Genomic DNA, 13,461 nt, shown 5'->3' on the forward strand with positions numbered 1-13,461 from the left:
CATCTAGCCAGCATGGATCTCGACGGCGATTCACGCTATAAAGATATCGACTCTCAAAGCACTAGCGATATCACAGACTTCCAACCCATCAAGCGACGCAGTTCTTCCCTCCCTTCTATCCTCCTCGGCTGTATAGCCAGCTTCGCATTCGCCGCCCTCCTCATCACCGTTGTGCGCTGGCCATGGTCTAAAGGCGATTCCGGCTACTACGCATACACAGACTGTGGAAAGACACCCGAGGAAGCGCGATCTAGAGGATGTAGCTACTATCCCATGGGGCGCTTTTGGGCGCCTCCCGAGTGTTCGTTTCCCGAAGGCAACGACAACTATCATCCCTTCCGCGACCGGGAATGGTTCGTCGACACGAACTTGACGATTCCTGCCGACATCTCCCGGTTAGAATCAGGTGATGCCCGGCGGGCTTTTACTCATTATTGGCATGATGAGCATTGCACATTTGTGCTACAGAAGTTGGCGTTGGCGGTTGCGCTGAAGAAAACGATGGTTCCGGGATTGGTGGGAAGTATTCATCATGTTAATCATTGTGCGATGACGATTACGAAAACGATCAAGAATGCGTATAATGAGTCTTTTCTTGCGAATGATATGTCGATAACGGAGAGTACTTTGGGTTTCATGCCTTGTGTACCACTTAAGTAGGTTTCATATTCTCTTTGAACCAAAATCTATTGTACTAATAGCATACAGGAGCCTTATGGACAATCCAGGATACGAAAATTAGTTCCTTCGTTTCTATGGAAGAAGGGACTAGGGGCTGTAACAGTATTTAGCAAGTGAAATCTCTGGAGATCTATCTGTACCTACAATTATAGCAGCATAATGAATAAATTGGAGCTCAAAATTTGACCTACTTCGATTTCAATCCGCAGCATTGCCGTAGATTTGAACGATATTTTCCTTGAGAGAAACAAAGTATTTTTTAGCAGTTTCAAGTCTTTCCAGTATCGTAAATTCACACGTTTGTTCATAGTGGCGTTCAGTCGTTAGATTCTAGATTGGACATCAAAATCGCTGTTCTCGTGGAAGTTCAGGGCAAACCCCCTGCCTCTTTCATCGTCCTCCTGGAAGCTACTATACGAGCACACATAGCATTCTATTGTTTGATATGAAAGACTTACTATGATGATAAGAACGCCGATTTACTGATAACAGAGATTTACCCCTCCAAAATTCGTATACGCTTAGAATGTACTACGTTGCTGCTGTAATGCGGGGGTCAGAAGTGGGCCCCTGAATTCGTTACAACTTGCCGTTAGCGAACAATTGCGGGTCGCCTTTCCTACTATGATATGCATTAGGTCTTACGAAGAGATTCTGAACTATCGTGAGAGTCAAAATTGCCAAGTTTTTGTGTCTTGTATTGATTTCAAATTTCGCAGCTAATGTACTCGGATTCAGCGGATTATCGATTCTGTCTAATCTTTTCCATAACTCAACAATATCCTGTGATCTTCATCGGATACTACCAGCTCATTTCATCTATCCATTCTGTCGTTTCACTTCTCAATATCCACGGCAAATGTTCGAACTCGCAAAAGATTAATAATGATACTCCCAGAAGACCTCGAAAAGAGCGACAGCTCCTCACTGTACACCTCCCGTCCTAGTTCTACCATCTATCTTCTCCTTCCCTACATTTGGTGGCAACTCGATGACTTCTGTAAGTTATAGAATTCCCACCTGCTCCCGATGAACAACTACTAACAAGTAACAGTTATTGGACAAGCCCGCACCGCTGGCCTCTCAGCCCACTTCAAATTAGCGCAAATCGATTCCGAAGAATTATACACGGATACCAAATTCGTACTTTTTGCATTCGCTTGGTTACTACTACTATGGCAGATATCAAATATCAATATCCACAAGATGGCTCTCATAATCACAAGTCTTCAAACTCTGTTAGTGTTAGCACAGATCGGGGCTTCCTCTACGGAAGTCTTACTCATTATACGCTCAATGCTTGGGATCGGTGGCGCGATCTTTCCTGGATCGTTGTTGCTGTCAATTTCACAATTTCCTAGGAGCAAATTGGCTACTACTGTTGCAATTTTTGTTGCCGTATCTCCTGCTGAGATTGTAGTGGCTGGACCACTTCTTTCAGCTTTGGTCAGTTTCATGAAAGATAAGTCTATTCTGGGTTGGCAAGCTATCTTCGCTATTGATGGTATACTCGGTATCATCGTCATCGCTATACTATGGTTAAAAATTCCAGTTTCCATCGAGAATAGCTTTTCTACAAGATTCATGAACTCTCTTGACTCAACCAGCTGGAAGTCAAAATTCAAGGACCTTTATGAGCCAAAAAACGTTATGTTCGTTATAATGTTTATTTGTGCCAACTTGGCAACTGCACCAGCACCTTGTTACCTCGCCGTACACCATCGAATATCTTTTGTCTCCATGCCTTACTTTTTCTTCACCGTGATTTCAGACTTGGCTCCATCATCACACTTAATCTTCAACCTCCTAACCATAACTCCATATCTTGTTTCCATCATTACAATCTTCATTTTAGCGAGGATTTCCGATAAAAAGCAAGTTCGAGGTTCTTTCGTTTTTGTTTGTAGCCTCCTTTCTGCAGCAGGCTTTGCCACCATGTCCTTAGTTGCCATCCTTGACTGGAATATCTGGTGGTCTTTCTTTGCCATTTTCCCAGCTTGCGTAGGATCCTACGGCGCGATGATGATAATTCTTTCCTGGGCATTAGGAAGTGAACAATCGGCGTTTGGGCGAGGAATTCTCCTGACGATACTTGTGGGGGCGGCACAACTGTCAGTTATATTCTCTCCCGCCGGAGTAAAGCCCTGGTGGAGAGCCGAGGATGAGCCTGCACACCCGAGAGGCTTGGGGGCCAGCGCAGCATTGATGGGTTTGTGTGCTATATTAGCGCTAGTGTTGAGGTCATACTTGACCCGGAGGAACTCCAACAAGGAGAGACACCTTTATGCGCCGGTCAAGGTTGGAAGCGCACTTGATGATGTAGTGGAAGAAGAAATTGTTGATAGATATATTATATAGAGATGCGTACGCCAGCATTCAGTAGCTTACAGATAACCGATATGATTGTCTCTATGCCCAAAATGGACGCACCGGAATAATTTATCGTCGATCATGGTTCTTGACGATAGAGTTACTACTTCGATGAAAAAGGGGTGGAGCCATCAAATGATATCTATTGATTGCATGAATGATGAGATATAAAGAGTGTGTCTAAGTGCTTAAAAATAATTTTCGTTTCGTTGCACTCTTCATTTGCGGTGACTATTCCCCAGGTGTAGGATTGGAAGTGTTTTAGCTTGGTAGAAGAATTGAGTGTTTGGGGGAAAAGTTCGGATGTATCTATCTATGCAACTGCTGTCCACTTCCAAAATTCTCAAGTTAGGATTTCTATGAGCAGGGAGATCTATAGCACCGGCTATTTACGCAATACTCACGGGAATACTACCAGAACCATGACTTTTTGTTCTAAAAGCAAGGCGATCAAAGTAAGTTGTAATGCCTGTATTCTCGCCAGATGGAAAAAAGGAGAATTAGAGTTTCCATACTATTCGCATGGCTGGCGAACGCTCTGCTAGATTGATTAGCTCCTGGTTTAAACTACCCTGGTCTACTGTAGCTCTCATGCCCTTCGTATGTATAGTTCAGCTGTGTCTTTCGTTGAGTAGATAAGCCTTTGCGTTGACAATTCACACTCTGGCATTTTCGGAAGCGGCCTCGATGACAACCTCCGTAAAACGGTTCGATGTAATAGGTGCTTCCATACTGCTGATCGAGGCCCGAATCTTGGTCTTCAACTCATAAAAATCCCCGGATTCAACCATAAGAATTTACTGCAACAAAAAATCGATAGCAATTAGATAGAAGAAGTATTTACTCTCCAATCCAAAGCTATTTCTATCGAGGTTTGGCAAGCGTCTACTTACGTAGGCTTTCTATACTTCCACAGCATCTTTTGAATTGCTTATGACGTTAATAAATCTGAATTGAGGACTAAAGCTAAATCCTCCTGCGGAAGACTTGTTATACCAGACTGCTATGCTGTCATCTTGCTTCACATCAGTAAGACTCGTGATAGCTTCATAGATATTTTCACCTGTATCAGAAGATGAAAGACGAATATAACTGTATGAATAGACGGTAGATACGTTAATCACATATGAAATAATTACAAATTACCACCACGTTGCAGAAGTAGAAGTTTATGGGAGCTGGATCCGTGTGATTTGCGTGAATACTGCAAGGTGCGATGTGGGAATAGTTTTGGACGCATTCAAAAACTTGAATTTCGCAAAGGACAAACTTGGTTGTATTAACAAAGTTTTAGGCTTGCTTGTTAGAGGGTTTCCATTATCATCGCAGTACACCCCGCAGCTAGAAACAAAATCTCTCCATTCGACTTATGATTTTCAAGCCAGGGGACTTCCTTTTCCCGGAAGGATGTTTGCTTCTCTATGAGAAAACATAAAAGGTTAAAACAAGCTCGTATATCGGTTATTATAGTATTTTCCAGAGCACAGAGGAAGGTCGACGAAATTATAGATAGCACGAGTACATATTTATATAACATCAATAAATGTTTTGATAATAATTGTAAAAAGATCTTCTAATATAACAAGAATTCTCAAAATCCTGATAATTTAATTGATCAATAAGATCCTTGTTAAGCGATGGAGCCTATTTCTAGCACCTTAGGGGATACTGGAATCTTAGCACAAAGCACAGGGCCTTTTCGTACATCGAGATGTGTCAAAAGTCGATTTCAGATAAATCATTCAAGCGTCCTCTGACTTTCAAATAGATATTTCCAGCCCTGCCAAGACATCTTCAAACCCAAGTTGTCCACATTGTTTTATGCTCGGACTATTCAGGTTTTAGCGGACCCTCTAAAATATTGTTTTAGAACAGTACCCCAATTAATGATTGTGTAGGAAGATTCTCCAGCTACTAGTACATACTGTATGGGAAATTGCTAAGAGCTATCTAGTTCTAGCTGTTTTGCATTCTTAACTTCAAGTGATTAGACAAAGGCCATCATCTGTTTTCACATGCAGCAAGCCAATCAATGATCCGGCCTTTAATTCTGAAGCTGCGGATATTCATCAAGTGACTTTTAAACAACTGATGTTACCTGGTCAAGCTATGATACCCAAAACTGCGGCAGTCAAATATCCGACTAAATTTGGCTGGAAGCTGCTTCATCGCCCCATTGAGAGAGAATCACTGACAGATTAATAGAAATATGAAGCAGACGTGACGTGAAAGACGTGCAAGATAGTAGATGCTCTACTACCAAGTAGATAAATGGTTGAGTGGGCAAATTTAGATTCAATTTTTCTCAATCGCGGTCCTCAAGCGCAAAAACAGTCATATCCCAGCGGTATCAAGTCTCTCAGTACTTCCAATTGAGAGGACCATGTATCATAGTTCCAAATATCGACCTTATTCCCTGTTCTCCCCGGGCATAAATGGGCAACCTGTGGATAACACCGCAGCCTCTGACTGCTCAGCCGCATATCCTTCCCCATGTAACAATGTTGTTAGATCGTCCTTGCTCCCTTTAGGCAACTCGGATTTCTTGACATCGCTATTGTTCACTATCTGTCGGAACATCTCTAGGGGATCGTAGAATATCTCTACAGCTTGGAGACGTACTGCTGAGTCGACTTTCGCTATTGCAACGCCTTTGATGTCGACTGTTCCGCCATGCGAGGGAATGGTTACCTTTTCGCCTTTGCTAATTGAGGTCAACGCAGGGCAAGGGGAAGATGTAAAGGTGGGAGGAGATATGAACGTACTCATTAACTCCAACATAATCATTCTTCATAATACCCCAATGTCTCCATTTGAAACTAACGGTTGGTGGCCCACTATATACCTCTAATACCTCCCATGCGAAGGTTGGCATCATCCTTTTAAATGTCCTGTGACTGCTCGAAAAATCTGATTTTTCCGGAGAATAGTATTCGTTCGATGTAAGGATAGCATTATAAGTGCCCACTTTCAACATATATTCACCTGTAACAGGCGCAGAGCCATTGATAGAGAATGTGAAGTTGGGATGATCGATGGTGCGCCAGTCAGAAATGTCAGTTTTGAAAGAGGCTTCTACTTCCCAGTTCTTGACGAGGTTTTCGACAAGAGATGGTAGGGACGTAGCCGTGTGACTTTGTGTTTTGGCTGCGAGAAATTAATGAGTGTTTCTCTCTGTAGATGGTGATCTGTGATTTACACACTCTGTGCCCAGACTCTTCTTGTATTTGTATAGTCCGGCGGTTGATTGTATCGCCATTTGGCATCAACGTCTTTCATCACTGCATTAGGGTCCAGAAGATAATCTGGTAGACCAGTTGTGTCTGCAGGTGGTGTTTCTACGTGTGCCGAAGCCATTCTCTCTGCTGGAGCCAGATGGTAGTAAGGAAAAAATGAGAGTCAGTTGACAAACCTATATTTTCTACTGTAAATCAAATCCACTCTTTAGATTTCAATTGCAGATGGTGGGATATATACTCTCAAACAGTCTTACAGCTACAAACACATTGAAGAATAGCCCGCGAATGAACAGGCAGCATCTCCAAAACTTTTCAAACGGCATGCAAGATCTCAACCGATAGGCTGGCTCATCGTCAATTCTTGCTCCTTGCATGCCGCTGGCATACTACTTCGTGTATCTGTAGGTTCATTAATTCGTTGATCCGTCAAACTGGTCGCTGCAGTGGCTGCACTACTAAATCCAGCTTACTTTTGCGAAAGTATTTACAACATCATTGGCCTGGATAAACGCCTTATATGCTGACTTCGTGTGGCCTTGGCCCGAGAATCGACAGGATCCTTGTTGCTTGGAGACAAAGGTCCCCTCGCCCGAAATATAGAATGTTTGATAATGGCTGGCACGAAAATCACTCACGGGTAATGAAATGAAAAGATTCATGCTGCGACGCGTACACCTGCAAGATCTGGGTAATCGCTTCCAGCCGTGGGCCAAACATACTAGGTCAACCTGGTTACAGAATGCTTGCCAATGGTAACGTAGCACAGCATTGAAGTACGAATAACTATATTCGTCGAGGACACCGATATTTCAGGTAATTGGTAGGACTAATTGTCCCAGAGCAGAGATAGTAAACGAACACACAGCTTATTCCGACCTTCTCAATTGCATAGATCTTAACTTTAACATACTTCTGCAGAAGAATTCTAATATTGAAATGGGTGTGTCTTTTTCTGCGAAGAATTGAATGTGCTGAGAACTTGAGACTTATTCATGCTCGAGATGTCATGGTGACTTTTGGAACAATCTGTGATAAGTCCGAATACCTATGGAACGTCAAAATGGGATTTCTTATCAGATTATGGTTGAAAGTTTTGTGGGGGCGTGGGGAAGTAGTGGCGACACTTTTCACCGCTCGGCAATATATTTACCATTCTTGAAATGATACTCGTACCATCCATCCAATTATCAATTTCTCTACGATAATCGAATGAAATTTTCTTTCTACAATGGTGAAATCAAAGGCCAAGAGGAAGCAGCAAAATCTGCCCATTAAGCAAAACATCAAGAAAGTGAAGACTACAAGTATTATCACTCCACCTCCGGAGCTTTCAACTGAACCCAAGACTCTTCACGATCTTCTAATCGCCGAGGAAGATATCGAAATATCCGTTGACACCCTCAAAATATTAGCGCAGAATCCTGCTTTGATAAAATCGAAGGCATGTAAGGAATTGCGGACTGCGGTTTTTGACTTTCGAAATGCTTGCACAACAGGCTTCAATGCGTCTAGTATGCTATCTATCCATCCGCGTCACTAATTGCGAGCACTAATTTTGGTGTAGTCGACACAAACCCCACGGCTCGCATCAGCGGTGCTCTTGCAGATGAAGGCTATACCGAAGCTAGAATTTTACTTGCGGAGATGCGAATCCGAGGGCAAAAGCCCAAATTAGGTGCGCTCTGCCGATGGGTTCGAGATTTAGACGTTGTGAGTGGTTTAGCAGAGCAACTTGACGAAACCGCAGCCAAGCGAACGGCGAGAGAGGAGCAATTATTGGTTGTGCTAGATGCGATACTTCGAGTCACAGGCCCAGTGGACTATTCGATCGAGGATGGTATAGACACAAATGGTCCCATTGTACCAAGGAAAGCATGGAACTTGAGGGATGAGTCAATACCACGCAACCAGACCTACAATTCGGTTCTAGACGGTAGCATATTCAATCACTTGCCAAAAGATATCAAGTCTCGATTCCGAGTCATAGAAACAACACCAGGATTGGATCGCAAGCCAGCAAACATCCATCCGGCGATCCTCTGGGCATCACAGGACAATGCCATTGCCTTTTCTGATACTCCTCCAAAGACAACTCACCATACACATCCAATTGTGCCAAATCTACATCTACTTAAGGATGTTTTGAGTCCAGAAGAATGCATTCGAATCATTGCTGCTGGCGAGACTGTGGGGTTTACACCAGATGCCCCAATACGTGAGGAAGGTGAGGAGAATAGTATTTTGGCCCACAACTTTTATTGGGTTGCGGATAATGCTTTCTGCGATGGAGTGTGGAATAGAGTTAAAGAATTTGTTCCAACGCAAGTCAATGGAAAACAGGTAAGAGGTCTGAACAGAAGATTTCGTGTATACCGCTATGTTCCTGGTGCGGAATATCGTGCCCATATCGGTAAGCAACCCCCTTTCTCATCAGTTCCATCTTACTAATGATACAGATGGTGCTTGGCCCCCTTCCGGAATTGACCCCACGAATGATAAATACATCTATGACTCTTCTCCACCTGAAGCAAAGCAGTCTTCTTTATTCACATTCTTGATATATCTGAACGATGAGTTTGACGCTGGAGAGACGACTTATTTCCTTCCAAGCGCCAAAGAAGGTAGCATGAATGCGTATTCAATAAAGCCGATTCAAGGTAGTGTGGCAATGTTTCCACATGGTGAGACTGAGGGAAGTTTACTTCACGAAGGCACCGGTGTCAAACGAAGCTCGAATGCTTCAGCAAAGTACGTCATTCGAACCGACGTATTATACGATGTCGATAGCAGATGAGAAGATCTATTTGCAGATCAACAAGTATGATACCAAAAAGCTCGGAATATATTAATTCCAAAGAAAAACTTGTCCACGTGCCAAGACCACCCCTCCCAATAAGCTGAGTGTAATTCAAGAGAAACAAGAGTGAAAAATAAACCCAGACGTTTTATTGCGTCAAAATGTGGTTGTTGTGTTTCTGTTAGTAAGTACCGAACGGGGATTCGGACCGGGAGTAAAGTGGTGGTTTGTGGGGAATTTATGCTAAAGTCAAATTCTGTACCCCATGGGGCTCACCAGCCAATACAAACCAATTACATAGGTTCAACTTCTGAATTTAAAGTGCTTGTTTCTTCGGAGTGCGTTGATAAATGCTTGGTGAAAGGCACATCGGATTTTACACCCACTATCATGTCCACTGTTAGAAGTACAGTGGGCTCTTGGTGTTGTCAGTCCGTCATCGCCATGGATGACTCGAGTCATCTGGTACACGGTGAGACTCGGACGTTCTCGCCGTATCTCAGGGTGTTTACCAAGGATCATTGCCGATTCAAATTACTTTTCCAAATTGCATGACCAGCCGTTATTCCGTAGTGACTTCACAACCCTGATCTCACCCGTCAAAGCTTGAGTGCGAACGTGAGTATATAGTAGTGATAATCATTCCTCATTTCTACCTCCACTGTGCTTTCAGTTTTGTTCTCTCATGTATGCTGTCTTTTCATACAGATAAAATGCATTTCTACTCTTTTATTCTTCTAGCATTATCTACCCCCATTCATGCCGCAGCAGGTGATGGGGATTGGAATGCCGCATATACCAAAGCTAAAACAGCTTTAGCCAAACTTACAAATGCGAACAAAGTTACTCTAGTTACAGGCGTTGGATGGGAGAAGGGGCCTTGCGTTGGCAATACCGCTGCTATTCCGTCAATTGGATGGCCGGCTTTCTGTTTACAAGGACGGTCCTTTGGGTATGTAATTTTCTGTGGATTTGTGAAAGAACGAAACGACCACTGAGAAAAGATAATGGTCAATGATGTTAATATTGATGTGAGATAGAGTTCGGTATGCTCAGAAAGTAACCGCATTTCCTGCTGGAATTACTACAGGTAGCACGTGGGATACAGAGTTGATGTATGCGAGGGGTAATGCTTAGGTATGATGGCATCCATTCTATGACTATCGTGATTGAGACGAAAATGCCGATGGATGAAAGCTCATTGTACATGATAGGGGCCGAAGCCAAGCACTCGGTGTTCATAATCAGTTAGGTCCTGTGGCTGGACCTTTGGGGAAAATTCCAGTGGTCTGTAGCTCGCTATCTCCTATTCCTTAGTGGATTGTCTGAGAAAATACTGATATTGAATAGGGGGGGAGGAATTGGGAAGGGTTTAGTAATGATCCTTATCTTTCTGGTGTTGCCATGGCGAATGTGAGACTTCATTTTATCACCCTTTACCCAATTTGTCGAGAGGACTAGAACGACATGTATTGACGTTGAACTCATAGACAGTAGAGGGCATGCAAGCAGCAGGTGTCCAAGCATGCGCAAAACATTACCGTAGGTTATTGCACATTCATGGCATTCGCTATCTAACTATTTCTTCTAGTTGGGAATGAACAAGAATTGAATCGAGGAACGATGAGTTCGAATATTGTCGACAGAGTTAATCACGAGGTGCGTGTCCACTTACCATCACAAATTAAGCGTGATACTTACAATAATATAGTTATATCTTTGGCCCTTCGCTGAAGCAGTGAAGGCAAACGTTGCATCAGTAATGTGTTCATACAACAGGTTTAACAGCTCGTACGCTTGTGAAAATCAAGCTTTACTTACGGGATTGTTGAAAAACGAATTAGATTTTCAAGGTTATGTTGTTAGTGGTATGTATCGTATCAGATCGAACTATGCCTAAGATACTATTTTGTTGAGAGGTTCTGACGAGTGTATAGATTGGGCTGCGCAGAAAACTACCACTGGTAGTGCAAATGCAGGAATGGATATGGCGATGCCAGGAGACAATTTTGGCGACAATAATTTCATATGGGGAACTAATCTTCTCAATGCCGTTACTGCGTGAGTTTACCAAATAATACCTTTACCATAATGTATATCCATGTATCCCATCTAACAATTCCGCAGTGGCACAGTTCCCCAAACTCGTCTTGATGACATGGCAACTCGTATTCTAGCCTCCTGGTACTATCTCGGTCAAGATACAAACTATCCCGTTGTGACCGGCTGGAGTTCCTGGAATGGTGGAGTCGGCGGTCCCAATGTTTCTTCAACCCATAATACTGTTGCTCGAGCTGTTGCTCGTGATGGAATCGTTCTTTTAAAGAATACTAATAATGCATTGCCACTTAAGAAACCGGTCAGTTTAGCATTGATTGGTCAAGATGCTATTGTCAATCCAGCAGGCGCGAATGCATGTACAGATAGGGGTTGTGATACGGGGACTTTAGCTATGGTGAGTCATGTGGTTTTCTCTCTTCTGCAAATTACTGCTCTTGATTCGAAAGAATTAGATCTAATTGTGATATATAGGGTTGGGGCTCAGGAACAGCGGACTTCCCATATTTAGTTGCACCATATGATGCACTAAAAGTCAAGGCCGCTACAGATGGCACGACCTTAACTCTTTCAAATACAGATTCAACATCAACAGGGGCTTCAGTGGCAAGTGCTGCCGCTACAGCTATTGTTTTTATCAATTCCGATGCAGGCGAGGAATATATAACTGTATGTTCCAAAGTGTATTCAAACCCCGCTCTTACTTACCCTCAAAACAGGTCGAAGGAGCAAAAGGCGACCGCATAAATCTCGATCCCTGGCACTCAGGCAACGCCCTCGTCGCCGCAGTCGCCGCCGTAAACAAAAACACAATCGTAGTAGTTCACAGCGTCGGTCCCCTAATCCTCGAAAGCATCCTCGCTCTCCCCAACGTCATCGCCATCGTATGGGCCGGTCTTCCCGGTCAAGAATCCGGAAATGCGCTCGTGGATATTCTATACGGATCTGTGTCTCCCTCCGGAAAACTCCCTTACACAATCGCCAAGACGCAGGCTGATTATGGCACGGCGATTGCGAGTGGTGATGATAGTTATGCTGAGGGATTGTTTATCGATTACAGACATTTTGATCAGAGTTCCATCGTGCCACGTTATGAATTTGGGTTCGGGCTAAGTTATACTTCGTTTTCATATGCGAATCTCGTTCTCTCGTCTATTTCTACGGCTCCTGGAAGTAGCGCTCTTCTGCCGGGAGGAAAAGCAAATCTCTACGACGTCATCGCTACAGTCTCGGTGTCGGTTACAAATAACGGTACGGTTTCCGGTGCGGAAGTGGCACAGCTCTATATTGGATTTCCGAGCTCCGTCCCAAACACACCCCCGAAACAACTCCGCGGGTTCAAGAAAATCAATCTCGCAGCCGGGGTCGCAAACAGCGTTACCTTCTCTCTCCGAAGAAAAGATTTAAGTTACTGGGATACGACGACTCAGTCTTGGATCCTACCAGCCGGAAAATTCAACGTGTATGTAGGAAGTAGCAGTCGGGATATCCGACTAATCGGAACCCTTTCGAGTTCTGGCGCTGGTACTAGTACAGCGTTGGGATCTACTTCTACTTTAACTTCAACAAGCACAGGTGCGACGACTTCTCTACCGACGACTTCTCTGACCTCGACGACGACACCTACTCTCACGACGAAAACTAGCTCGAGTAGTGTAGCTAGCACGACGACGTCTTCTGCGGCCGGGGCTCAGCAAACGCTTTATGGACAGTGTGGTGGAACGGGGTATACGGGGCCGACGGTTTGCGCGAGTGGGAGTTGTAAAGCTAGTAATGCTTATTATAGTGAGTGTATTTTATTCATATCTTGAGTCTGAGGATTTGGGAGAGATGGTTTGGGAGTTGGGAACTGATGAGAGATAGGTCAATGTTTACCTTGATGATGTTTTGTAACATTTGAGATGGAGGGAGGGGAGGAGGGGAGGAGGGGAGGGAGGGGTGGGAATGGGATGAGGGAGCTTTGTGTTAAGGAGATGTGGAGGTGAGGAGATGGAGTGGCTACCTAGTTAGAAAATACAATGGGGGCTAAGGCGAAAATGTATATACACACACATGTATAGGTATTTATACATTCATAAATCAACCACAGCGATTCCACCAAGAATCTTCACGCGCATCATTCCTCCCACCATCCTCTCGAGTTCCTACTAATGCTAGCATTTGTATTCCCCTTTTTCCTTTCCCTTTTCCAATCCATCATATCGTATATTCATAATCCTCTCACATTGGAGTCCCTTACGATTTCTCATCTCGATTACTCGGCTCAACTCGGCTCAACTCAATCCAAAAACTTTTGAGCTCCCATGTAGTAAGTAA

General features: G+C 43.7%; 5 protein-coding genes across 5 annotated transcripts; 4 read left to right on the forward strand and 1 right to left on the reverse strand.

Moving 5' to 3' along the window:
* Positions 1–12: 12 nt before the first annotated feature.
* Positions 13–742, forward strand: EAF02_008233 (uncharacterized protein; the record flags this gene model as incomplete). Its single annotated transcript, XM_038904281.1, has 2 exons — positions 13–656; positions 709–742. The coding sequence occupies 2 exons, from the start codon at positions 13–15 to the stop codon at positions 740–742; spliced, it is 678 nt and encodes a 225-aa protein (XP_038756003.1).
* Positions 743–1,390: 648 nt separating this feature from the next.
* Positions 1,391–3,297, forward strand: EAF02_008234 (uncharacterized protein). The gene is made up of 2 exons (XM_038904282.1): positions 1,391–1,681; positions 1,736–3,297. Exons 1-2 carry the CDS (start codon positions 1,567–1,569, stop codon positions 3,037–3,039), a joined length of 1,419 nt encoding a protein of 472 aa, XP_038756004.1. The 5' UTR covers positions 1,391–1,566; the 3' UTR covers positions 3,040–3,297.
* A 1,987-nt stretch (positions 3,298–5,284) lies between these two features.
* Positions 5,285–6,906, reverse strand: EAF02_008235 (uncharacterized protein). Its single transcript, XM_038904283.1, has 5 exons — positions 6,761–6,906; positions 6,529–6,689; positions 6,255–6,463; positions 5,817–6,198; positions 5,285–5,755 (listed from the first exon to the last, which is right to left on the reverse strand). The coding sequence occupies exons 3-5, from the start codon at positions 6,406–6,408 to the stop codon at positions 5,461–5,463; spliced, it is 831 nt and encodes a 276-aa protein (XP_038756005.1). The 5' UTR covers positions 6,409–6,463; positions 6,529–6,689; positions 6,761–6,906; the 3' UTR covers positions 5,285–5,460.
* Positions 6,907–7,494: 588 nt separating this feature from the next.
* On the forward strand, positions 7,495–9,705 carry EAF02_008236 (uncharacterized protein). Its single transcript, XM_038904284.1, has 3 exons — positions 7,495–7,801; positions 7,855–8,700; positions 8,747–9,705. Exons 1-3 carry the CDS (start codon positions 7,519–7,521, stop codon positions 9,082–9,084), a joined length of 1,467 nt encoding a protein of 488 aa, XP_038756006.1. The 5' UTR covers positions 7,495–7,518; the 3' UTR covers positions 9,085–9,705.
* A 95-nt stretch (positions 9,706–9,800) lies between these two features.
* Positions 9,801–12,956, forward strand: EAF02_008237 (uncharacterized protein; the record flags this gene model as incomplete). Its single annotated transcript, XM_038904285.1, has 11 exons — positions 9,801–10,039; positions 10,128–10,202; positions 10,302–10,374; positions 10,438–10,500; positions 10,578–10,629; positions 10,679–10,746; positions 10,799–10,955; positions 11,025–11,148; positions 11,215–11,542; positions 11,620–11,814; positions 11,865–12,956. The coding sequence occupies 11 exons, from the start codon at positions 9,801–9,803 to the stop codon at positions 12,954–12,956; spliced, it is 2,466 nt and encodes an 821-aa protein (XP_038756007.1).
* Positions 12,957–13,461: the final 505 nt, after the last annotated feature.

Source organism: Botrytis sinoallii, assembly GCF_014898435.1.
Source record: "Botrytis sinoallii strain Bc 23 chromosome Unknown BSIN_015, whole genome shotgun sequence".
NCBI classification, from domain to species: Eukaryota; Fungi; Ascomycota; class Leotiomycetes; order Helotiales; family Sclerotiniaceae; genus Botrytis; species Botrytis sinoallii.